Raw genomic sequence first — 27,311 nt, 5'->3', positions numbered from 1 at the left:
ACAGACATTGAATTGGCTGGAGCTAACTGCTTATGTCTAAAACATGCAGTGTTTTTGCTTACAAACTGGGTCTTGCTTACACGAGCTGTGTGTGGCAATCAACAGAATTGTTTCTAAATAACATTTTTTCCCCTTTGTAGATATTTGGAAGCACCATAGTAATAAATCCAGAAAAAGACAAAACCATGGTCCAAGAACTGCTGGACTTTAAGGATAAAGTTGATCATATAATTGACATTTGCTTTTTGAAGAATGAGAAGTTTGTCAATGCCATGAAAGAAGCCTTTGAAACGTTCATCAACAAAAGACCAAATAAACCTGCTGAACTTATAGGTACAGGTATTTACTATTATTATTATTTCAACTTGTCAAACTCCTTCTAATAATAGTCTCAAGATGTAATTGATAGCTCAATGAAAATGTTGACCCAGTGTGTGGCAGCTGTGAAAACAATTGAGTTCCTTGCTGGGGGTCATTAAGGAACTGAAAATAAAGCTTTCAGTATCATAATGCCATTATACAAATCTATGGTGCAACCGCTTTTGGAATACTGTACTGTATACAGTTCTGGTCTCTTTACCTCAAAGAGGTTATTGTGGAGCTGGAAAAAGTTCAGAAAAGGCCAGCCAGAATGATTAAGGGGATGGAGTGACTTCCCTATAAAGAAAATTTGCAGCATTTGGGACTTCTTAGTTTAGAGAAAAGGCGAGTAAGAGGGAAACATAACAGAAGTGTATAGAATTACGCATGGCATGGAGAAAGTGGATAGGGACAAGTTTGCATTCTCTATCTCTCTCCCATAACGCTAGAACTCGTGGACATCCAATGAAGCTGAACGTTGGAAGATTCAGGACAGACAAAAGTACTTCATACAGCATATAGTTAAACTATGGCAGTGATGGCCACCAACTTGGGTGGCTTTAAAAGAGGAGTAGACAAATTCATAGAAGGGTTGCCATATTCTGAAGAGCAAAAAAAGGGACACATTTGCCAACTTCTACTTTTAACTATGGATCACTATGACGACTCATTTTACATATGCATGAAAAAGAGGACGTGTCCTAGAAAAAGAGGACATATGGCAACCCTCCACTGTCAGAGGCGCAGTATGCCTCTAAATACCAATTGCTGGGAATCACAAATTTTGTAGAGTTTTACTCAGGTCCTGCTTGTGGACTTCCTGTAGGCAATCAGGTTGGCCACTGTGAAAACAGGATGCTGGGCTAGATGGACCATTGGCCTTATCCCGCAGGCTTTTCATATGTTTCTAAAGCATAAAATACAGGGCTTCCGGGTCCAGTCTGCCTTAATGGAGGCAGCTCCCACGACAGCGGGAGATTGTTGACGAAGGAAAAACCAGGATGATTTAGTGTAATTGTCCTTGCAAGTTTCTCCCAGGGACGGGGGGCAGGGGAATGGGCTTCACTTGCAGTTCGTCTCGGTACCTGGCTCTCGTTCCGGCATGGAATGGGGGTGGCAGGGAGGCACTGAGTGCAAAAGCACTTCACCTACCGAAAACCCTCCTACACCACCATTAAGAAGCAGAGGTTCTCATGTTAATTAGAGCTTAATTTGGACTAAAATACAGGCACATGCTAGAAGAGATGAGATCATAAACTGTGGAACTGAACCAGCTGCAAGGTCATTAAGGTTTGAACTTGAGAGAAGACTTCATTTGATGCAAAAGACGGTGGGGCGGTGCCTACGGTTTCTTTATATAAAGTTTTTTCCTCTACATATGTTAGTTCAAATTATATATGTACAAGTGCGGAGGGATAAAATTGGATTATAGATATGGAATATAACATTAAACGGAACTGTGTGTATAAAAAAATGGGAAAAGGGAGGGAAGCTCTATTTTGCAAAGGGTTTACAATGGAAACTTACAGCTGACTCTTCTCCAACTTTTATTATTTACGGAGTGAACTAAATAACCCTAAAAGGACTTGGAATTTAATTTTCTTAGCAGTATAACATCATTTATCTTCAGTTGGACAGAAGGATGTGTTACGGGCAGTCGGAGTCCCGGCTTGGTACGTCGGGACTGGGGTAGAGGTTGGGAAGCAGGAATCAGCAGTCCAGGGTCAGCAGTCCAGGGGTCAGGAAGCCAAGGGTCCAAGAGTCAGGATACCAGGAGTCAGGAAGCCGAAGCACAGCTAATTGGGTAGCGTGTTGTTGTGGCAAAGAGCCAGAGGAAAATGCTGGTCTTATATATCCCTTCCCGGCCCTTGATACCAGGTGCTACGAGACTTCTGTCAAGCCTCATCTGTGCGGCCGTGCCTTGCCCTTCCAGGCCAAACTTAGGAAGGCCCCAGTTCTGCGAGGCCCTACCAGTCACAGGGCCTGGCTCCTGCACCCATTCCTGACAGTACTCCCCCCCCCCCGTCCTGGCTTGTCTGGGAACCTCTGGTGAAAGGCCCAAACCTTGGCAGGTGCGTGCACGAAGTCGGGCGGATCCCATGATCTTTCCTCGGGCCCATAGCCCACCCTGTCAATTAGTGGAGTTTGCCACAGAGCCGTTTCGAGTCCAGGAACTGGGCGACCTGGAACTCCTCATGGCAGTCAACCTGGACCGGCGGCTGTGGCAGGGTGACGCAACCCAGAAAATAGTCTGCATGGCAGGGCTTGAGCTGGGTCGATCTTCAGAGAGGGGGGAAGCTCCAACTTGTAGGCGTCCGGATTGATCTGCTGCAGGATGAGGAAATGTCCAGCTTAGCCGAGGGATGTCTGGTATGGTGGTGCTCCAAGGACAGCCAGACCTTGTCCCTGACCTGGAACGTGGGCCCCTGCTGATGCTGTCGGTCAGCTTGCGCCTTATAATCGGCCTTGGCTCTCTCTAGGTGCCGTACCAGGTTGGCTTGTGTCTCCTGAATGTGGAAGACCGGATCACTGGCGGAAGGCATGAGAGACGCCTCCATTGTGCAGGGGTGGTGGCGCAGGTGGTACCTGAGGTTGGCATAGAAAGGGCTCTGTTCCATGGAGGCATGGCAGGCGTCGTTGTAGGCAAACTCAGCCAATGGCAGCAGATCCGACGAGTTGTCCTGATGGTAGCTCAGGAAGCAGCGGAGATATTGTTCCAGAACTTGATTAACCCTCTCTGTCTGGCCGTCTGTCTGTGGGTGATACGCAGAGGAGAGTCACCTTTCGATACCCAGTCCCTTGAGAAAGGCGGCCCAGAACTGGGACGCGAACTGGGGCCCCCTGTCTGAGATCACCGTGTCTGGGAGCCCATGTAGCCAGAATACGTGTTCAAGAAACAGACGGGTCGTCTGTTGCGCTGTGGGGAGGCTTCGGACCGGGATAAAGTGTGCCATCTTGGTGAGTGAATCCACCACCACCAGACACCATCCCTTGGCAGGTCCACGATGAAGTCCATAGAAAGTGTTGACCATGGCCTTTGGGGGGGGGGTAATGGCTGGAGGAGTCCCAGGGGTTTGTGTCGTCCGAGCGCAAATCCCACAGGACCACACGTATTTTTTAATGTGCGACCAAACCCCTGGCCACCAGAAGGCCTGGGACAGTAGCTGCAGTGTTTTCACGTACCCCCCATGTCCGGCGGTTTACGCGTCGTGGCACTGCTCAAGGACCTGGGTCCGGAGTGGCCCCTCCGGAATTGAGAGCCGGCCGCAATGGTACATACACCCATCCTGGACATCAAGCGGCCCACCCCACCCCCCGGTCCCGAAGGCACCAGGACGGTATCTAACCAGTCTAACCGGGACGGTATCTAACCAGTCCTTGGCAAACGGATCCTGGCGCATGGCTAGGCGAACCTGCACCTGAAAGCCCTGCTCCCAGGTTCCTTGGAGGAAATTGGTCAGGGTCAACATGGGCGTTGGCTCTGAACCGTCATCCTCTGAGCCCAAATCCCTTTGGGAGAGAGTGTCAGCCTTCCCGTTCTGGGCACTGAGACGATAGGTGACCTGGAAGTTAAAGCGCGTGAAGAACAGGGCCCAGCGTGCTTGGCGTGGCTTGAGGCATTTCATGGATTGGAAATGTTTGAGGTTCCAATGATCCGTGAGAACCTGACCTGGGTGTTGGGCCCCTTCCAGCAAGTGATGCCATTCCTCGAACGCCACTTTAATGGTGAGGAGTTCACGGTCCCAAATATCATAATTCCGCTCCGCAGAAGTAAACTGCTGGGAGAAGAAAGCAACTGCTGTGGCCCCTGTCTTTGAGACAGCCCGGCCCCTATCGTCCAGTCTGAGGTGTCCGCCTCGAGCACAAAGGGGAGCTGAGTCTGGATGGGCCAGGATGGGGGCAGAGGTAAAAGCCTACTTCAGGAGCGTGAAGGCCTCTTGTGCTGCTGGCTTCCACTGGAACACGGCGTCCTTCCGGACCAGGGCGCGGATGGGGGCAACCACATGCGAAAACCCCTGGATGAAGCAGCGGTAGAAGTTGGCAAACCCAATGAACCGTTGCACCCCCTTTACATCCCTGGGGGGGGGGCTCCAGTCCAGTACTGCCTGCACCTTTTGGAGGTCCATCTGGAGGCCTGCAGGGGAGATGATGTAACCCAGGAACTCCATGCACTCCTGGTGGAACGCACACTTTTCCAGCTTGGCATACAGCCGGTGCTGCCTAAGACGCTGCAGGACCAGATGGACATGCTGGTGATGCTCTTCTGGGGGCACTGAAAATATCAATATGTCATCCAAGTATGCGACCACGAACCAGTAAGTCCAGTAAGTCATGAAAAACATCGTTTACGAAGTGCTGGAACGTGGCCGGCGCATTGCACAGTCCAAAGGGCATGACCTGGTACTTGAAATGGTTGTACCGGGTTCAGAACGTTGTTTTCCATTCGTCCCCCTCCCGGATCCGAACCAGGTTGTATGCCCCATGTAGGTCCAACTTGGTAAAAACCTTCGCACCCTGCAGCCTCTCAAACAATTCAGGAATTAACGGCAAGGGGTAGCGATTCTTGATGGTAACTTGGTTCAGCTTTCGGTAGTCAGTACATGGACGTAGCCCGCCGTCCTTTTAACGAAGAAGACAACCCTGGCAAGGTTGTCTTCTAGGTACTCTCAAAGGGCCCCTAGCTCAGGAGCCGACAGCATAAATGTGGCTGAAGGGAATCTATGCTCCCGGTTGCAAGTCAATAGGGCAATCGTAAGTCCGATGGGGTGGCAACACCTCAGCCCCTTTCTTCTCAAATACGTTAGTTAATTCCCGCTAGTTTTCGGGGATTAGGCTGGCATCCGGTGGCCCTGTCCCATCTGGGGCAGTCCTATGCAAAGTGGAAGAACTGGGGGTCAGTCGGTGGGACTACGCGGGTTCCAGCTGCGATGGAGGCGACATGGGCTGGGCACAGACGTCGTGGCAGAATGATGACGAGAAACACAATGTCTGTTGCGCCCAGGAAATGGTGGGGTCGTGCTGGACCAACCAGATGCTCCTGAGGACCACCGAAAAATGTGGGGTCTGGACCAGCTCAAGTGTTAATAGTTCCTGGTGCCGGGTTGCCACCAACATGGCCAGTGGGCAGGTTTCATGGGTAATGGGTCCCGATGCAAGGGGGGTCCCATCCAGGCCCACCACTGGAACAGGTGCTGCTTTTACCACAGATGGTACCTGGTACTTCTCGGTGAAACTGATGTCCATGAAGATGCCAGAGGCTCCGGAGTCAATCATTGCCTCCAGGAGCAGCATGCCCCCCTGGGGAAGGAGAATGCGGATAGGGAGCAGGAAATGGGGTGTGCAGCGACTGGGCCCCGGCTGAGACCCTCCTAGCACAGCCGGGGCTTGTCATTCCCCTGCACGGACCTCTTTGCTGGGCACCCTGCCGCAAAATGGCCTCCCTCTCTGCAGTACAAGCACAGGCCCAGGGCGCGCCTCCGGCTTTTCACTTGGCTGGAGAGAGAGCGGGGGGCCGCACCTACTTACATGGGCTCCTCCTCAAGCCCCACCTCCGCCTTCGGCTCTGGGGGCCCTCTCGAGCTGCATTCGGAATCTCTCTTGGACAGGCGCGCATCAATGTTAATACAAAGCGTGATAAAGTCTGTCAGGGCTGCTGGGGGGGGGCACTCGCACCAATTCATCCTTGAGGCATGGATGAAGTCCCTGGTGGAAGTGGAACCGATGGGCAGCTTCATTCCACAGGGTGTCCGCAGCCCACCAACGGAACTCTGCGGCGTACTCAGTAACCGAATGAGTGCCCTGCTGGAGGTTCTGCAGGGCCATCTCAGCGGCCTGGGCATGGTTTGGCTTCCTGAATATGCACTCCAGGGCGGTGATAAAGTCGTCCATATTCCCCAGCAGGGGGTCGTCGGCCTCAAGATACGGAGTAACCCAGGAAAGTGCCGGGCCCGCGAGCAGGCTAACCAAGAAGCACACCTGGCTCCGTGGAGTGGGAAGGTCTGCTGTGCAGGTGGCAAACATCAGCCGGCCCCACGCTCCCCCCTGAACCTTTCTGGCGATGGGACGACGGGGTCATGTCGGGCCGGAGCTGCAGCCAGGACCGTTTGAAGCACTTGAACCTCCACCTGGAGCATAGCTACCTGCGTGTGAAGGTTCTGCAGCACCTGCAACTCACAGCCTGCTTGCCCGGTGGCAACTCTGTGAGTGAGAACACACCTAGATCTTTCATGGACTTCATTTCTTTGTCCATTGCCCTGTGCCACTTACCTGCTTCTTCCTCAGGTAAACTCTGAATATCCTCGAAGGATTCAGGTTCACATCTGGCTGAACCTACCCAGACGCCTGAAGCGTCATACCTATCAGGAGGCCTCCTTGTCCTCGCTGATCTCCTCAGTGTGAATCTTGGTGACCCAGCTGCTTCACTGGATCCAGCTAAATCATCTTCAACTTCAGTGTCTCCCCCCTCTGACCTGCTGCGCCTCTTGGGCCTTACAGCTGGTCCAGCAGGTGAAGAAGGCTCACTCTTTGGCTCAAACTTGACATTTGCCTGAGGAGGTGTTCTAGGTTCCCCCCTCTGAGAGATCCTGAGCTGTCCCTGCCTTGGACTCTGTCCCTGTGGTGGACCTTGTTGCTCTGGACCGTGGTCCCCAGCAACAAGTTCCTCTTCCTCCTCAACATCTGAGTCGTAGAACTGCTGTGTAATCACGTCTGGATTAGCGTGCAGACGTCTCCACCCGGCTTGCTCACAGAATTCAGCGCTATTGCTGATAACCAACCTAGACTGGTTTCCACTTGGGTACGCGAACTGCCAGGCCTTTGAGCCAGGCTCATACCCTACAAAGATCATTCTTTTAGATCTTGGCTCACCTTTCTTGCGTAGAGCCTTTGGAATAAGAACCCAAGCCTCACAACCAAACACACGAAGGTAGTGTACCTTGGGCTTCTTTCCATGCAGTAAGAAATACGGCGTATTTCCTACACTAGAGTTGTACACTCTATTCTGCGTATGAACTACGTAGCGCCAGGCCTCAGACCAATATTTCTGGGGTAGGCCTGCGTCCCACAGGACCTCTTCCTTCTCTCTGCGACCCCATTCTGTTGCGGAGAGTAAGGAGCGGTCAAACGGTGGCTAATCCCCTTCTCCCTAAAGAAATCCTGTAAAGCAGAACCAGTGAATTCAGAACCTCTGTCACTTTGAAAACCATGAACTTTGGTGGAAAAGGTTACCTCAACTGCGGTGATCCAATCCCTGGTCATTTTAGCCGCCTCCCCTTTCTTTTTCAGAGAGAAGGTCCACGCAGACCTCAAGAAATCATCAATCAGAAGCAGAGAATACTTTGATCCTCCCAGTGACTCAACTGACATGGGGCCACACAGATCTGCATGAATTAATTCAAAGGGTTGTGTGGTCTGTCTCTCTGACTTTGGATATGAGCATGTCACAATTTTTGCCTGTTTACATGCATTGCAATCTAAAAATTTGTCACAAACATTAAATTTGCACCCTTGTGTCAGCTCTGGTGCTTTCTGAATTTTCCAATTCAAATGGGCGAAGCGTCTGTGCCAAATATGTGAACAACCATGGTGAGGCGCCACATTCACACATTGGCCCTTCGCTTCTTCGGTGTCATCCTCTCCTGTGGAAAAAGGCACATTTACAGCAAACAAATTATCTTTAGACTGTACTGTGTACACGTGTTTCCCATCCTTGGAAAATTCACATTTGTCACCTGCAAAAGAGACATGAAAACCATCAACGAGTAGATCATGCACACTTAACAAACAGTTAGTTAAACCAGGCACTGCATAAGCTTTGACTTCATGCTTAAGGAAGGGACAGAAAAAAAGCCTGTCTCTGTTAGTCTTTTTTCTGCTTCCATCCGTGATCGTCACAAATTTCTGTTTTTACTGTCCTGCAATTTCTCAAAAGACCAGGAGATGGCACCAACGAGTTTGTGGCACCAGAGTCGATTATTACAGTGAGAAAGTCTTGTTGTTGACATTCCTGGGTCGCCAGGGCAACAATTTTCTCACTACCCCCCTCCTTGGGGCTTCTGCAGATGTCCTCTCTGGTTGTCACGGCAACAGACTCCCCCCGGCAGGAAGACTTGCCCACGACCTTCACAGCTTCCATAGATGCAACTCTCTCAGTTGCCTTGGAGACCGGACTTGTCTCAGCGTTCCCACACAAATCCGAAGCTCTTATCTGTTTTTGCTGCAGGTGGCCGGCCTTGAAGCCTCTAGCTCTTTTCAGCTTCCCAGGCTCCGACTCACGGCATAAACAACTCTTAGCAGCTTCACTGCGAGAGGCCAAGTTACAGGGAACCAGGCAGAGGGCCTTCTCAGTAGTGGCGCCCTCCCTGTGGAACGCCCTCCCGCCAGATGTCAAAGAGAACAACAACTACCAGACTTTTAGAAGACATCTGAAGGCAGCCCTGTTTAGGGAAGCTTTTAATGTTTGATGTATCACAGTATTTTAATATTCTTTTGGAAGCCGCCCAGAGTGGCTGGGGAAACCCAGCCAGATGGGCGGGGTATAAATAATAAATTATTATTATTATTATTATTATTATTATTATTATTATTATTATTATTATTGGAGAAAGAGGCGTCTCTGAGCTTTCACTGCTCACTGCCCCCCCCCCACTGCTCACGGGGCCTCCAGGACGTTTGCCTGACCCCCTCTGGTGGGTAAAGGGCTCCCAACACTTGGCCTCTCTCCTGGCTCCTCACACAGACACGTTGCAGCATCTATACAGCTCCTAGGCTCAGCAAAAGCACCAGCAGCATTGCCAGCAACAGCAACAGTCCCTTCGCCCCCCTGTGGGGGCTCCCAGCTCCTCCCAGCTGTGTATCGGCTCTCAAGAATGTGGCCGGCGCCATCTTGCCTCTCCCTTTCGGATGCAGCCACTTCTCGGCCCTTGCTTCCCACTCCAGCTCCACAAGTTTCTCGGAGTGCTAGCCAAGCGGCCTCTGGCCTTCTTGCACCCAGGACAACTGGCACCAGCTGAGCATCCACATTTTCTGCCAAAAAAGCAAGCACACGCTTCTCAACTTCACTTTGCTCTGCAGCCCTCTTAGCCTCTGCTTTTCCAGCTGCATTCTGTGGAGGCTGTACTACGTCCCAAAGCTGCTCCCCCACCAGCAAAAGCTCCACTTGAAAGCTCCACTGCAGCCAATTTTGGCTAGTCAGTTTCTGACATGGCAGTTTAAACTCAAAGTCATGTCCATGGAGCTGAGTCATACTTTCCCTCTCCCTTCTGTGGCGTTTCCAAAAGTACTCACTTATTTCTGCCAACTGGGTGTTCCAGAAAGACCTGGCATCGCAGCTCCCACTCAGTCAGCCTCCTCCGATCTGCCCTTTGAAGTCTTGGCAGTCGATCAAGCCGACGTTCAGCCTTTTAAAGTCTTCCAAGTCCTTTCTCACACGCTTCGCGTTGACCCATAACCTTGTTCGGTAGATTTATTGCTTTATTGTTCGGCGCCCAGCCACGCTTCCCCTGGGAGCCTCTGTAGATCGTAAAGCAATTAGCAGAATTACAAAGCGGCGTGTGTCGAAAGAGCAGTAAACAATTCCCACACGTTTCTTCTGTCCTAATATCCCTTTATTTGCTCAAAAAGCAATGCTTTTTGATCATCAAAGAGATTTTCATTTAGTCTCCACCGGAAATATTTTTCTTCATATCCCTTTAAAATACATTTTATTGGATTATGATCCGAGAGTACCTTTGGTTGAATTTCGATCTTTGTAATTCTTGTTGTAAGCTCATTAGTTATCCATATTTGATCGATTCTTGACATTGATTGATTTGCCTCTGACTGATAGGTAAATTGTTTTTCTAATGGGTGTTTTAGTCTCCAAATATCAATTAAATTGCAGTTCTCTACCATTGAAAAGAATGTCTTTGGTAATTTCCCTTCTTTAGATTTACCTGTTGCTCTTAATCTATCCATCTCCATTGACACAACTGCATTCATATCACCCATTATTATTGTCTTTTGATCCAAATATTCAAATAATTTTTCCTCTAAATCTTTAAAAAAGTCTATTTTGTTTTCATTTGGTGCATCTACTCCGACAATTATTATTTTTTCTCCTTGCCATTTAACTTGTACTGCCACTATTCTACCCTCCTCATCTTTGAAAATTTGTTGTGCTTCTAATTTGTTTTTGATGTATAGTACCACTCCTCTCTTTTTAGTTTTATCCGATGAAATAAATTCATTTCATTTTTATTTATTAAAATTTTTCTGTTTCCGGACCACAGGTATGAAGTTTACGGCATGTAATGCCCTAAGAGAGAATATTATGAAAATGATATACAGGTGGTACATGACCCCAGCCAAGCTTGCAAAAATCTATCATTTGCCCGATAATAAATGTTGGAAATGCAAAGAAACTGAAGGTACATTCTTTCACCTTTGGTGGACGTGCCCAAGGATTAAGGCTTTCTGGGAAATGATATATAATGAATTGAAAAAGGTATTTAAATATACCTTCCTGAAGAAACCAGAGGCCTTTCTCCTGGGCATAGTCGGCCAATTGGTGCCAAAGAAGGACAGAACTTTTTTTATGTATGCTACAACAGCAGCAAGAATACTCATTGCAAAGTATTGGAAAACACAAGATCTACCCACTCTGGAAGAATGGCAGATGAAGGTGATGGACTATATGGAATTGGCAGAAATGACTGGCAGAATCCAAGACCAGGGAGAAGAGTCGGTGAAAGAAGATTGGAAGAAATTCAAAGACTATTTACAGAAATATTGTAAAATTAATGAATGTTAGAATGATGTTGGATAGAAATTAAGTGGTTTCCAGCTGCAATGCTTTAAGAGACATGAAAAAAAGGTTTATAAATGGGTAAAAGCTTAATGGCAAGGATTTGCTGAACTAACAAATTGAAGTGGAATACAAAAAAGGGAGGTATGAGGAGGTCCGGGGAAATAAGTGTAAGAAAAATATGTAATGGAAAATTAAGGTGTTTTTAACTGTTTTTATTTTGTATTTTTTCTTGTATTTTTTCATTTTTACTGTAATATCTTAAAAATTTTAATAAATATCTTATAAAAAATTTTTTTCTATGTTTCCTCATCACATGAGTCTCTTGTAAACAAATGATATCCAAATTTTGTTTTTTCAAATATTGTTGAATTTTATTTCTCTTTTTTTCTCAGTCATCCCATTAATATTCCACGTCCAAATTTTCAATGCCATATTGATTTCTAATTAATTTAAATTATAGTCTTAAAATCTTATTTCTCCTCTTCTTCCTCCCCTTCTTCCTCTTCTGAATCTTGTGGGCCTCCTCCTCCAGCTCCTGCCTCCGCCAGCGCTGCCTCTTCATCTTCTCCTCCCAGCTCTTTATATCTTCTCAAAAATTTATCCATTTCATCCAACCTTGTTAGTCTATGTCTTTTCCCCTTGTAAGCAAACAATACTCCTTCTGGGAATTCCCATCTGAATTCAATTTTGTTTTTCCTCAGCGCTTGCACCAACTGTTGATATTGGTTCCGTTTTTTCAACAACTGAAGTGGGACATCTTTAAAAATAATTATATAATTCCCATCAATATTCTGTCTTTTCTCCCTGTTCTTTTGTAAAATTAAATTTTTCATTTCTCTATCTTTAAATATAACCAAACAGTCTCCTGGGAATTTCTTTGCTTTTGTTGATCTTACTTTAATTCTAAAAGCGTTTTGTATTGTGTTTGCGATGTCCTCTTCTGGCATCTCTAACCACATAGCAATTTCTTTAATCAATTTCTCCTTTATTTCTTCTCCTTGGGCCTCCAGGACCATTCTAAATCTCAGATTATTTTTCTTCTGCCTCAGTTCATTCATCGCAATTGCGTCCCACAGTTCCTCTTGTGTCTTATTGATCTCTACTACTTCTGCTTTGGTTTTCTCTTCTTGCTTTCTAATCTCTTTGACTTCCGTTCTAATCTTTTTCGCCCCTTCTTCCAAATTTTGTGTCCTTTTTGTCATATCCTTCCTCTGCCCCTTTATTTCATTGTTTCATCAATTTTTTTCACAGTCACATCTATTTTTTTATCCATCTGCTCCAATTTTGTCTCAATATTTTTTCACTTTTTTGTATTTCTTGTTTAAGATCAGATTTGAGTTCTGTAAACATCTTTACTAAATCTCCTTTAATATCAGATTCTTGTCTGGAACTCTTTCTTTCTGCTGGTGTCCCTCCTTCTCCTTTCTTCTGCGTGTGAGTCATCTTATAAATTAAAAATTAATGCACCAATAATATTATCCACCAGGGGGCAGTGCAAACCTAAAATCAATTTCAGTTCTGTAACTACTATATTTATATGGTTATCCACTAGAGGGCGTTCTTTAACTATTTAGCCAGATGTTATCCAAAAGGAGACAAAAACAAAAAATAAAATAAAATAATAAATAAAAAGTAAAAATCCAATACTTCTTCTCGCCACTTGGATGGCCAAATCCAATTCTGTTTAAAATTCTAAACCACTCTGCCAGTAAGCATAAAAATTCCCAATTTAAAATCTTTTAAATTTTTAAATCCCGATAAAAAACCCCAATCCTATAAGACTCTTCCGCAAAAAACAACAACCCAAAAAAGAAATAACCACCAGAGGAGTAAAGTCAATCCAAGTTCAGAAAGGGAGGTTAAAAGGGGAAAAAAGACACAAATCCAAGCACAAATCCAAACTTCTCCAAGTATCCACCGGTAAATTAAAATGGCGTTTCCTTTCTTCCTCTTAAACAAAGAGGATATTAAGGGGGGGGCAGGCTTTCACCCACTGTCCAAGCTTTAGCAGATAATCCAACTGAATGTCCCAAAATATCTAAATCCAATCTCTCAAACAGATACCACAGGAAAAAAAAGAAAGACGTAATTCTTATCTTCCCTTTAAACGGTGCCACAAAGGTGAGGGTAAAAAAAACAGTTAGGAATGGGAGCTTCACAGTTCATTGCGCAGTTCATTAAAATCGAAAGTAAAATAATCCAGTCTTGAATCCTTTCCCGACATCTTAATGTTCCACAAAACCGAAAAAAGAAAATTGTCCCCTCTATCTCCTCAATCTTCTTCTCCCCACTGTTAATTTCTTTTCATATAAGTCCATTAAAAATGCCCAAAATAAGAAACAAAAAAAGAGATAGTTCTTCTTGTCAAACAGCCTCCGTTTGTTTTTTACTCACAGTTATGCTCCGCACTGATAATAGTCCCTGTGTGCGCTTCGGATTTCAGACAAAGTTGACCTCCTGTTTACCCTTTGTCTGCATCGAATTAGGTCCAAATCAGCAATTTTAGTCAGTTCCAACGTTCCCCAATCGATTCCTTTTAATTTGGAAAGCCAATCGCTCTAGTGGGCAGGCTCGGGGCTTCGCTCCTAGAAGCAGGCAATGGCATCCCGCTGCTAGCCCTTCTACCCCTCCGCTCTCGTCTCCTCTGTTAAAGAGGATACCTGGCGGCCGAGGGAATCGCTTCTTTGTCGCGCTGGGATCCCGACCCCCTGAATATCCTTTCAGCGGGGTTTTGGGGGGCTACGCCGCCCTTTTAGCACCCCCTTTTTTCTTCTAGGAGCTGGCTCCCCTCTCCCGAGGGAAAACCCGCTTGCTTCCACCTCGCGATCAGACTGGAAGTGAGGTCAATTCTGTATCCAGGGCAGCTGTCTACCAACTCCACCTGGTATGCAGGCTGAGACCCTACCTGCCCGTGGACTGTCTTGCCAGAGTGGTGCATGCTCTTGTTATCTCCCACTTGGACTACTGCAATGCGCTCTACGTGGGGCTACCTTTGAAGGTGACCCGGAAACTACAACTAATCCAGAATGCGGCAGCTAGACTGGTGACTGGGGGTGGCCGCCAAGACCACATAACACCGGTCTTGAAAGACCTACATTGGCTCCCAGTACGTTTCTGAGCACAATTCAAAGTGTTGGTGTTGACCTTTAAAGCCCTAAACGGCCTCGGCCCAGCATACCTGAAGGAGCGTCTCCACCCACATCGTTCAGCTTGGACAGTGAGATCCAGTGCCAAGGGCCTTCTGGCGGTTCCCTCATTGCGAGAAGCAAAGCTACAGGTAACCAGGCAGAAGGCCTTCTCGGTAGTGGTGCCTGCCCTGTGGAACGCCCTCCCATCAGATGTCAAAGCGATAAACAACTACTTGACATTCAGAAGACATCTGAAGACAGCCCTGTTCACGGAAGTTTTTAATGTGTGACATTTTAGTGTATTTTTGGTCTCTGTGGAAGCCGCCCAGAGTGGCTGGGGAAACCCAGCCAGATGGGTGGGGTACAAATAATAAATTATTATTATTATTATTATTATTATTATTATTATTATTATTATTGAAATGGGAAATCCCAAAGTAGGAGTATACACTAGTAGTCAATAGTTGCAGGGAGAAGCTCAGGCTGGCAATAGCTCAGAATTTGCTCAGGCTTGCAAGAGAGGTTAAAAATAATAAAGAAGGTTTATTTGGCTGTGTCCGAAGTAACAAGCAAGTGGTAGTTCCTCTGCATGGAGAAGATGAAGAAATGCTATTGGGTGACAGAGAGAAGGTGGAATTACTCAACACCTACTTTGTCTCTGTCTTCAGCCAAAGGGAAAGTGACACCCAGCCTGGCGATAACAGAATAAATGATGTAAGGAGGGAGCTGCAGCCCAATATAGTAAAAGAGGTAGTAAGGAAACACCTAGCTAGATTAAATGAATTCAACTCTCCAAGGCCTGATGAGCTGCATCCAAGGGTACTAAATGAGCTTGGGATGTAATTTCAGAGCCTTTGTCTATGATCTTTGAGCATTCTTGGAGAACAGGGGAGGTCCCTACAGACTGGAGGCAGGCAAATGCTGTCCCCATCTTCAAAAAGGGAATAAAGGAAGATCCGGGTATCTACCGACCGGTGAGCTTGACATCGATACCAGGGAAGGTCCTAGAACAGATTTCAACAGTCAGTCTGTGAGCATTTAGAAAAGAATGTTGTGATTACTAAGACTCAACATGGTTTTCTCAAAAACAAGTAATGGCAAACAATTCAAATTTTTATTTGGATGGAATTATGAACTTGGTGGATCAGGGGAGTGCTGTGGACATAGTGTACAGTGGTACCTCGGGTTAAGAACTTAATTCATTGTGGAGGGCCGTTTTTAACCTGAAACTGTTCTTAACCTGAGGTAACACTTTAGCTAATGGGGCTTCCTGCTGCTGCTGCTGCCGCACCGCCGCCGCACAATTTCTGTTCTCATCCTGGGCATAGGGAAGGTCACAGGTTCCGACACCCGGTTCACGGACCTGAAATCTACGACCAGGCGTAATTCTTTGGAGCCTCTTTTGTCCACAAAGAACACTGGACTGCCCCCCACCGCCCTTGATTCACGTATAAAGCCCCTCTTCAGATTCTTGTCAATGAACTTCCGCAACTCCTGCATCTCCCTGTCTGACATGGCATACAGCTTACCCACTGGTAACTGAGCCCCTGGGAGTAGGTTGATTTGACAGTCAAAGGGCCGGTGAGGGGGTAGTCTATCCGCCTCTCTCTCTCTGAAGACTTCTTCCAGGTCTGCATACTGAGGTGGTACTCTCCCCTTTTCCCCCACCACCATCCCTGCCACCCTGGCTACTGCCATCCTCGAGGTTTCCCCTCCGTGGCAATGCTCTATGCAGTGAGCTGACCCAAAGGTGACTGTCCGCTGGTGCCACCCTACTACTGGGTCGTGCAGTGCCAGCCAACTCATTCCCAGTATGATGGGTGGTCCTGCTAGGGTGGCTACGTGAAAGGCAATGGTCTCAGTGTGTCTGGAAACTGTCATTTTCATGGGAGGGGTCTGGTGGGTTACTTCCCCTCCCAAAAGTTCTCTCCCATCTATCGTGGTTACTTGCAGGGGATGTTCTAAAGGCACCACCTGGAGCTTGTGTTCTAGCGCAAATTCCTTGCTAAAGAAGTTGCAAGAGCTGCCTGAATCCAGCAGCGCCTTCACTTTGATGGGGTGTCTGTTTGGGAGTTCTAGCACCACCTCTATTGCGATGGCTGCTCGGGGGGGTCTGGTTTGGGCACTTCTACTGGTTGCTCGCCTGGCTGCTGTGCCCTCCTTCCTGCAGCCAAGCCTTGCCGTTTCCCGGCTCCTCCTTCTTTTCCTCCTCACTCCCCACTGCCCCCACCATTCCTTGCCACGCCTTTTTTTTGAGGGCATGCTCTGGCAAAATGTCCCAGCTGCTGGCATAGGAAACACCTCTTACTGGTTTTCCCCTCCTTCTTACGCACCTCGCTGGAGTTTGAAAATCCACGCACGCTCACTCCTCCAATCTCCATTGGCTCCTTGGGCGGCACTGCCGACGCTGGCATGTCTGGAATCCGGTTGTCATGCCAACGCTCTGCTCTCCCTTCCCACCTTTCCAGAGCGCGCGTCTCTTGTCTGACTCCCACAGCGAGCGCCAACTTGGTCAGCTGGTCCATCGATTGCGGGCGTGGTGAGCGGGAAAGTTCGTCTCTCACCCAAGGGGATAAGCCCTCCTCAAACAACATTTGAACTGGTTCCGAACTCAGATCCCACCCAAGTTTATGGATCAGCATAGCAAATCTCGACCAGTACTCTCTGACTGGTTCCCTTGTTTGCACCCCATCAGTTCTTTGCGCGTCACACTCAGTTCCACATCGCTCGAGAACATGTGGTCCATCGCGGAAAAGAACTTTCTCAGGTCCTTCAAGGCAGTGTTCTCCGCTGCCATTAAGGGTCGAACCCAATCTCTGGCGCGCCCCTCCAGGTGCCCCACCACAAAAGCAACTCTTCCCCCATCGTCGGCAAAGTCATCGTACTGCAGCTCCAACGCATACTGCACTTCTGTCTTAAAAGCGTTATAATCTCTGGGGTTGCCCCCAAACTTCTGCACAAGTCCCGGTACCTTTCTTGCGATGGGGGTAATCTTCCCCTGGGCATCATGTGTCCTCCTTTCATCCAGCCGCGCCGCTAGTAGAGCCAGTTGCTGCTCCAGGTCTCGGTTTCTCTCCTCAAGACTCTGTCCACCTCTGGCTCCCCCTCCTGCGCCTGCTCCTTCTGTTTGACTCATGACTGTTCCCCAGTGCTCTTGCACACAAGCAACGTAAGGCACTCACGGATTGCTGTCACGGGAATTGGGGTTGCTTGTGTGTAAACCTCTAGCTGTTCCAAACTGCTTAGGGGTTGGTTGTGTCTTTCCCTGACTGAGCAGCCTGGGTGCTGCTGCTGCTCAGTCGCTAGCAGAATCCGTGAGTGGGCGTCTCCTAAATTTCCTCCAGCATAAAAGCTCCTTGACGGACAACCTTCGCCTCTCCTCTCTGCGCGTAACCCTTCTGCGCAGAGTGGGCGTGCCCAGTGGTGCCCCTCCACTCTCTTCACTGCCTTCAGTGCCAGAGTCTCGGAGCCTATCCTCCGAGATGCTTTCTCCCTCTTCCTTCTTCCTGGTGTCACCTGGACATTCTTCCCCAGATGACATTCTCTCTCTACCCTTACTCGTTCCTTCTTCTGCAGAATCGGGAAGCACCGCCTCTCCCCTCTGCTCCGATGTCAGTTCCCTGACATGTACTTTCAGTTTTAGGCTGAGAGCTGCTGCAGACAGTCTGAGCGTGCTTTGAGCACAGAGAGAGGATGCTGGAAAGTTCTGATGGTGTATAGACTGATTTATTGCTTGTAAATAAAGGCTGTAGAATAGAAGTACAGTGTTTGGACTCTTTCCTTCTCCTTCCACATGGAGGCAACGCTGCATCTCTGCTAACCTGCCTTAGGTGATGTTCTTCCCAGAAGATTGTGCAGAAGGAAAAGCAGTATTTTCTGCGCAGGGAAACACACTTTTCCCAAAGTTTTTGTGCGCTGCTGCGGTGAGCAGGAATAGCTGTGTGTGGGACTCCATTATAAAAAACCCCCTACACAGCTTTGGCACTCTTGAACGTTATCCTGCCATGTGGGTGTGTTGGGGTCTGTGTCCACTGAGGGGGTCTTTTACATGTTCTGTGCCGCTTATACTGCTTTTACATAAAGAGCGTGGGTTTGCAGCAAACGGCTTACCGCTTGGGGTAGGGTGATTTTGCAGCGCATGGCACTGCTCTGAATCGTTCTGCTTCTAAAAAATACAAACAAACAAATAGAGCACGCCCCCGCATATTGTTTTGTATTCCTGCTCTTTTGGTGCCGGTTTAAACCTCCCTAGTGGCTTGCTTCGCTGCTCCATAGTTTCCTTTGCCGTGGCCAACAAATTTTCCTGTCACATGCTTGGAGTTTGTTTTTGTTTGGGATGATTACCTGTGGCCACCATTTTGTGCTTGCTCACGTGACTAGCTTCGATTATTAACAATATAGTCCGGCCCCCCACAAGGTCTGAGAGACAGTGAACCAGCCCCCTGCTGAAAAAGTTTGAGGACCCCTGACCCAGATAAATAACAGTGATGACAAAGGGCATCCTTGTCTTGTGCCTTTCTGAATACTGCACTCTCCTGATACATTGCCATTAACACTTAAGTTTGCCCATTGTTTGTAGTATATTGCTTTAATCCCGTTAAGATTAAGGTCATTCCAAATTCCATAATTTCTAGAATCTTCAACATAAACAACCACGAAATATGATTAAATGCCTTCTCTGCATCTACAAATAGCAACACCTTCTTCTTTGTCACTTATTTTTTCTAAATAATTGATTATGTTTAAGACATTTCTAATATTGTTCTTCATTTGCCTTGCTGGTAGGAAACCTGCTTGATATTTGTGAATGTATACGTTTACTACTTCTTTCAATCTTTTAGCCAATATTGCAGTATAAAGTTTGTAGTCATTATTTAGTAAAGAGATCGGCATGAAATTTTTTGATTGGGGTATACTGGTATCTTGCTTGGGAATTAACGTTATGAATGCCTTCCTCCATGATGCTGGCATAACTTTTCATTGCAGAGCTCCATTCATCACATCTTTCAGTGGTGCTGCTATCATCTCCAGAAAAGTTTTATAATACATAGCTGTAAGTCTGTCAGGGACAGCTGATTTCCCTGTTTTCGCTTGCTTGATGGTTGTGTCAATCTCCACCATTGAAATTGGTTCATTAAGATGTTCTGTTTGTTCTTTTGAAAAGTGAGGGAGTTTTTATCGGTGGTTGCAAGAACCAATGATCCCTATCTTTTGAACAAAATGCTTGTTTAACCTGGAGGTAGGCTGTATGAATTGTGCATTGCTTTGTAACAATTCGTTGGGTCTCTGGACTGTAATAAAGATTGATAATGATGATATTACTCAATCCCTTACTGCAATTTTATTTATAGTATTGGGTTTCTTTCCCTTTTTTAATTGCCATGCTAAGAGTTTTCCAGGTTTATCTGCAGATTCAAACTCTTTCTGTTTTAGAGATTTTGTTCTCTGCTCTACTTAATTTTGCATTAATATGGCAAATTGTTTCTGGAGTATTTTTTTTAGATCTCCTGGTTTTTCCAGCAGTATTTCCCCCCCTTAAATTAACATTTCCTTCATTATTTTCTGTTTTTCTTCCTCTCTCTTCTTTTTATAATAAACATTTTGTTGGATTAAAAAAAAACCCTTACAACCTCTTTACTGGCATCCCATACTACCTCTTGGCTCGTCCCTTTATTTGAATTCAGTTCAAAATATTATCGATTCTACCCCCCCTTTTTTTACTTCTTTATTATATTGCAAAGTAGATACATCCAAACAAAACCATACATAAAGAATAATATCCAATAAAACAGAAAGAAAGAAAAAGTAAAGAAGAAAAAGAAAAAATGCAAAGAAAAGTAGACAGTAAAAGAATAGAGAAAAGTATATTTCAATACAATAAACAATATTTTACAAAATAATAATAATAGACTTCCATCACTCTCACAACACTTTCTTTCACCTTTTATATTTTATCTGTATTTCACTAATATTTTCATCTTAATATATAAATGTCTATATATGTATATTTCCCCTTTTCCATTCACGAAGTCATTCTAGACACAGCCAAATTTTTCCATTAGAACCTTGTCTTTCTAGACAGTCATTCAAGCAATTCCGTTCCTTCTTGACTGTATTCATTGGCTTTAGTCTTATTATATCTGTCAATTTGGCCAGTTTCAAATATTCAAATAATTTACATAACCATTCCATTTTGGTCGGTACCTGGTTACCCTTCCAGTACTTAGGCACCAGAATTCTCACTGCTGATGTCGCGTACAGAAAAAAATTAGTTTTTTCTTTTGGAATATCACTGTTCAGTATTCTCAAAATATATGTTTCTGGTCTTTTACTATGTGAAGTTCTTAGTAACATTTTTATTTCTTCATGGATCATGTCCCAGAACTTTCTGATCTCTGGACATGTCCACCACATGTGTTAGAAGGTTCCAATCTGCTTTGTGCATCTCCAACACTTATTACTAAGCGATTTGTTCATTTTAGCCAATCTCTCCGGTGCTAAATACCACCTATGGTGCATTTCCAGGAAATTTTCTCTTATTAAATAACATGCTGTAAAATTTACATTTTTTGTCCACAGTTTTTTCGACTCTTTATATTCAGTTACATAACCTAAATCCCGCTCCCATCTTATTATGGCCTTTCCCTTTTCCTCTTTTTCTATTTGAGCATTCTGTAACAGCTTGTACATTTTGGAGAGAGTCTTTTGGTTGTTCTGTAAAACCTCCTTCTCTAAAGTTGATACTTTATTATTATACCCTTTTAACATCTTATCTTTTTCAAAGGTTGCCCTAAGCTGGTAGTATTCTACCAACTTACCCCAAGTTGTTTGAGTTCTTCAAACCTTTTCAGTTTGCGGCAATGATTTATCTCATCCACCAAGTCTCTGTAAGTTGGCCAGTTATTGTTCATGTTATTCTTATGGATGGCAGTTGACTCTATAGGTGATATCCACCAAGGGTTTTTAGTTCTAACTTTGGATTGATTCCTCTCCCAAACTTCGAATAAGGCCTTCCTCACTAGGTGATTCGTGAAGCCCTTATGTGCTTTTATTTTATCGTGGCATAAGTAGCCATGCCACCCGAAAACCTTGTCCCAGCCCTCTAGGTCCAAGACTTCAGTATTCCTAAGCAACATCCAGTCTTTCAGCCAAGTCCAGCATGCAGCCTTAAAATACATTCTGAGGTCCGGGACCGCGAACCCTCCTCTTTCTCTGGGTTCCGTCAACAATTTAAATTTCATTCTTGCTTTTTTACGGTGCCAAATAAAATTGGCCAGATCCCTCTGCCAATCTTTAAAGCATTTTGTCCCAATAATTATTGGAATTGTCTGAAAGAGAAAGAGGATTTTGGGAAGTACTGTCATTTTAATAATTGATATTCTGCCCCATAATGACAACTTCAATTTACTCCAGTTTTCTAAATTTCCTTTAATTTCCTTCCAGTTTTTGGTGTAATTATCTTTAAATAAATTGGTGTTATTATTTGTAATCCAGACCCCCAGATAATTTACTTTGTTTGTGGTCTTTAGACCCGTTATTCTTTCTAGGTCCTCTTGTTCCTTCTCTCCCATATTTTTTGTTAATAATTTAGATTTATCTTTATTCAGTTTAAATCCTGAGACCTTGGCAAATTCATTAATTTTCGCTAGTGCTTTTTGTATACCTTCAATTGGGTTTTCGGTGGTAATAATCACATCATCAACGAATGCCTTCACCTTGTAATATCAGCTACCTAAATTGACGCCCCGTATTTCCTGGTCTTTCCTTATTGCTATTAAGAGTGTCTCCAACACTGTAATAAATAAGAGTGGGGACAAGGGACAACCTTGTCTAGTCCCTCTTTCAATATTAAATTCTTCAGCGATTTCATTATTTATAATTATTTTGACTTTCTGGTTGTCATAAATTGCCTTAATTCCATTCATGATGCTGTTTCCTATTCTCAAACTCTCAAAAGTTTTAATTAAGAGTTCCATGATACGCTGTCGAAAGCCTTCTCCGTATCTACCAGTAGCATTTCAACCTTTTTGCTTGGTTTCATTTCTGTATATTCCAGTAAGTCAATAATTATTCTTGTATTATTTTTTATTTGCCTCCCCGGCAAAAAGATGGCTTGGTCACGGCTTGGTCATTTCCTATTACCCCATTTAAGAATTTTTTCAGCCTGTTAGCCAGGATACCCATAAATATTTTATAATCCATGTTTAGTAGTGAAATTGTTCTATAGTTCATAATAAGCTTCAGATCCATACCTTGTTTTGGTAAGAGTGTTATTAGTGCTTCATGCCAGGATTCTGGCGTTTTCCCTTTCTCCAATATCTCATTCATGATTTTTTAAAAGCTTAGGGATAACTATTTCTTCTAGTTTTTTATATTATCGAAATCCCATCCGGACCTGGCGATTTTCCAACTTTCATTTTCCTTATTACTTCTTTAATTTAATCTGTTTCTATATTTGAGTTTAGTAGGCTATATTTAGCCTCCTCAATCTCCGGCAGCTTATTTTCTATCAGATATTTTTTAACTTTATTCTCATCTTTATGTTCTAGTTCATATTTTTTTTTGTAATAATTCATAAATTTATCTTTAATTTGATCTGGGTCAGTAATTTCTTTTCCCTGGTCTGTTATTTTATTTATAACTCTTTCCACTTGTCTTTCCTTTGTTATCCAGGACAGCATCTTGCCAGGTTTATTAGCCGATTCAAAATTTCTTTGTTTAGTCTATTTGATTTTATTTTTCACCTCTTTATTTATTAAATTGGATATATGGGATTGTAAATTTTTTATGTTTTGGAGTATTTTCTCATTTTTAGGGTTTTTTACCAACTCTTTTTCATTTTCTCTAATCTCTTTATTTATTTCCATTATAGTATTCTCTTTACTCTTCCTGATCCTCCCCATTTGTTGTATTCCAAAGCCTCTCATGTAGGCTTTGCTTGCATCCCAGATTATTTTCCTATCTGTATCTTGCTTTTCATTTATTTCAAAAAATTCTTTCAGCACTTCTTTGGCTTTAATTACCCTTTGATCATCTCTCCACAATTCATCATTCATCCTTCACCTCCCCCTTGTACGTTTTTAAATTTCATACGTATTGTTACTGGGTTGTGGTCTGACAGGGATCTATTCAAAATTTCTGTTTTCTCCAAGCTCAGTGTCAATTTTTTCGAAGTCCAGATCGCATCAGTTCTCCCACCTGATTTTTTAACTTCAGAAAAATGAGTGATATCTTTTACGTTAGGATGTTTAATTCTCGCAAGTATCATAAAGATTGACATTTTCTGTCATTTGGAAGAAGAGTGGTAATCTACCCGAGTTAGATAGCCTATTGCTGTCCGTTCTATCCATTTCCATGGATATAACTCCATTTAAGTCCCCCATAATTATTATATTTTCACTGGCATAGTCCCAGAGTCTCTCTTCCAAATTTCTATAGAATTCTAATTTGTTATTGTTGGGGCATAAATCCCTACCAAAATTATTTTTTCTTCTTTTATTTGTATTTCTACCCCTAGGACTCTGTCTTCTTCATTTTGAAATAACAGTTGCAGGTTTAGGATTGGTTTTGCGTAGATGATCACTCACCTCTTTTTCTCCGTACCTGATGGTATAAACTCTAGACCCAGTTTTTTATTTTTTAAAACCCTTATACGCTTATTAGATATATGGGTCTCTTGTAAGCATAGAATGTCCCATTTTTTTCTCTTTAATATACATTCTACTTTATTCCTTTTTAGTTTACTGTTCAGCCCATTCACGTTCCAGGAGATACATTTAAAAGCCATACAATTTTATTAAATTTGTCAAGTCTTACTTAAGTAATCAAGCAGTGATAGAAAGGGGGAAAAAATAAAGGAAAACAAAAAATAGAAATCGTAATTAAAAGTCTTAGTCTTATCTTGTTTTCATTTTCTCACTCTTGAAGCTTCTCTCCTCCTAACTCTTCCCTGTATTTCCTCCAGAAGATTCTAGTTTCTTCCACCAATCTGAAAGTTCTCCTCTCTTTATATGTAAAGGTGAGTCCCTCCGGGAATTCCAATTTGAATAATATTTTGTTTTTCTTAAGCACCAATGTCAAAAAACTATAATTGTCTCTCTTTTTTAACAGATGGGTCAGGACTTCTTTCATTATCTCAATATGTTTCCCATCTATACACAATGGGTTTGCTCTGCCCTTCAACAAGATTTTGTCTCTGAGTAGTCTCGAGTTCAAAAATACTAGACAGTCACCCGGTCCTTTCCTGTTTTTTTACTTATTCACTCTTGTTCTAAATATTTTCTCAATATCTGGAGACAAGTCCTCTTCCAGTACTCTTAGCCAATCCGCCAGGTCTTTCTGTAATTTTGTTGATATTTCCTCATTTTGGTCCTCTTTTTTCTGCGAGAGCAAAGAATCATTTCTCTTTGTCTCATCTCGAGGACGGCAAGAGCGTCCCAGGTCTGCTCTTGTATTCTCTTCAGTTCACCAATCTCTTCTTTATTTCTCTCTTGAGACTTCCTTGTTTCCTTTTGGTCTACCTGGATTTTTTTCATGGTTTCGTCTTGTTTTTGTGTCTTTATTTTTACCTCTTGGATCGTCTTATCCAGTTCTTTGTTTTTTTGTAGTTAATTGGTTTACTTGACTGGAGAGGTCCATCATTAAAGTAGAATGTTTTTCAATCTTTGTTCCCATATTCTCCACTTTCCCGTCTAGTGTTTTAATATTCCCGTCTAAAATGGTTATCTTATCTCCTAAATTTTTCTACATTCTTTCCATTGCCGCTAGTAATTCTTTCATGTCCATATTATTTTCACTTTCTGCTACTGATGTTCTCCTTGATTGATTTGAGGATGATGTTAAGCCGATCGTTGTCTGTATCTTCTGTCACGGCTAAAATGGCCGCTGTTTCTTTAATGCGAATAAAGCTGGGTCAGCATGACTCAGCAGCCTGCAGTAGGTTGTATATATAAAGTGAGAAATGTTAGCTTGTGCTGAGGCTGGTGTTTGGGTTGGTTGGTTAGTGCTGGTGTGTATAGTTATTCAGTCATGTTTTGCACAAAGACTTTTAAGAATAAAACTCTGCAAGGGTATTCTCGTGGACTCTTTTGTGCCGACAAGGGTCCGAGGACCAGGCTGAGGAGACAAAGGGAGGTCAGATCCCTTTCCTTCTTTTTTTTGCTTTTTACAAACACTGACATCTTCATTGATCCCATTAGAATATCTTCCCTTCAACTCCTCTGTTATTGTCTCCCTCGGTGCTTCTATTCTGTTCAGGGAATTCCCTTTAGATTAATATATTGTAATGGCTTGGCTCTCCCACAGAAGCAAGACACCGACAGTAATTATCTCAGGTTTATTGCTCAAACACATAAATCACTCTGGAGCTTCTTCACTCCGTGTCTGACTCCAAGTTAGCAGTTGCCAAGTCTAAACTCCACCCCTTCCTCTTCTTCCAACAGTGGAAAAAACCCTTCCGCTTCCGTTCTTTTCCCCTCCTCTCACTGACCTTTTCCCGCCTTCGTGTCTTTGGGCTAGCTATTCCCGGCCTCTCCCCTTCTGTCTCTGAGCTAAGATTGGTGTTTAGGGCTTTGCTATCTTCTGCTTTTTTGCTCACTGAAACACTGCCACTGGGCTGCCCCTCCTCCCTCTCACATTCCAGTCCGCATTCCAGTGTCCTTATCTCCCTCGGCTTGCTTAGATTCCCAGCCTCTGTCAGCTCCGGAACGAAGCTGACATCACCCCCTCCTCTAAGCCCCCCTTCTTCCTCCTCGGCTTCGCTGTCTGTCTCGGAGGGCTCTCTCTGCTCTGATGCCCACCATGTGCCAGTCTCCTCACCTTCTTCTTTGCTAAGGTCGTCCTCTTCCTCCCACCCTCTGGGTTTGGGTTTGTGGGGGAACCTATGGTGGAACTGCCGTTGCAGATCTGGGGCATGTAAATCCTGGCTTCGTACCCAGGAGTTTTCTTCAGGTCCATAACCTTTCCATGACACAAAATACTGTAACTGTCTTCTACACAGTCTCGAGTCTAAAATCTGTTGGATCTCAAACTCCTCCTGATCCTCCACCATGACCGGAGGAGGAGGTGTCTGTTTAGGTTCCTGGTAGGGATGTGCAGGAACGTATGGTGACAGGAGAGCCCTGTGAAATACAGGGTGTATCTTCATCGAGGCAGGCAATCTCAATTTAAACGCTACAGGGTTTCCCTGTTCTACCACTTCAAATGGTCCCAATCGCCTTGCCTCTAACTTCTTGCACCTCCCCTTTGTTGGTAAGTCCTTGGCCGACAACCACACCTTGTACCCCACCTTGATCTCTTCTCCCTGCTTTCTACATTCATCAGCATTCCTCTTATACGCGTTTTTAGCTGCATCCAGCTTTTCTCTCAGTAGTTCGTGTAACGCCTGCATCTCCCCTACGAACTGTTCTGCCGCTGGCCACCAACAAGGGGTCCTCTGGTTCTGGAAACACCCTTGGATGTCGTCCATAGTTGGCCAGAAACGGTGTTTGTTGGGTAGGCGCATGTACCGCATTGTTATACACGAATTCTGCTAGTCCCAATTTATCCACCCAGTCCTCTTGCTGGTAGTTCACGTAGCAACGCAGGTATTGGTTTGAGGGTGTCTCGCTGATGTCAAATACACTTCAACTTCCAAAAGCTGCATCAGCTTCCTCCAAAACTGTGAGGTAAATTGTGTACCTCTGTCCGAAATCACTCGCAACTGCAGCCCGTGCAGTTTGAACACGTGGTCTACAAACATCTGGGCCATTTCCTGTGCCGACGGCAGCTTTGGGCATGGCACGAAGTGCGCCATTTTCGTGAACAAGTCCACCACGACCCAGTTCACTGTCTGCTTTCGAGAAGGTGGCAAGTCTGTGATAAAACCCATCGCGATCGCCTCCCAAGGTCCTTGCGGAGTCGGAAGCGCTTGCAGAAGTCCCGCTGGTGCTGCTCTAGGAGTTTTTGCTCGTTGGCAAGTGTCACATGCCCTGACATACTCCTGGGCCTCTTCTCTCATCCTGGGCCACCAAAACCGTCTCCTTCGTTGATCTACGGTC

At 44.8% G+C, this 27,311-nt stretch overlaps 2 protein-coding genes across 3 annotated transcripts in view; one reads left to right on the top strand and one right to left on the bottom strand.

Annotated features, from left to right (window-relative positions):
- LOC309523301 (cullin-4B) overlaps positions 1–27,311 on the top strand; it is a 236,591-nt gene that overhangs the window by 87,732 nt on the left and 121,548 nt on the right. For both annotated transcript variants that reach the window (XM_082207090.1, XM_082207089.1), the window contains exon 10: positions 141–339. In XM_082207090.1, coding sequence (XP_082063216.1) covers positions 141–339 — 199 coding nt within the window. The remainder of the gene's footprint in view (positions 1–140; positions 340–27,311) is intronic.
- LOC309523360 (uncharacterized protein) lies at positions 24,215–26,816 on the bottom strand. The gene is made up of 2 exons (XM_082207135.1): positions 25,449–26,816; positions 24,215–25,128 (listed from the first exon to the last, which is right to left on the bottom strand). The coding sequence occupies exon 1, from the start codon at positions 26,783–26,785 to the stop codon at positions 25,646–25,648; it is 1,140 nt and encodes a 379-aa protein (XP_082063261.1). The 5' UTR covers positions 26,786–26,816; the 3' UTR covers positions 24,215–25,128; positions 25,449–25,645.

This window comes from Podarcis vaucheri (genome assembly GCF_965113315.1).
Source record: "Podarcis vaucheri genome assembly, chromosome: W".
Lineage (NCBI taxonomy): Eukaryota > Metazoa > Chordata > Lepidosauria > Squamata > Lacertidae > Podarcis > Podarcis vaucheri.
The sequence above is the reverse complement of the archived record's forward strand: the minus strand, read 5'-3'. Positions and strand labels throughout refer to the sequence as shown.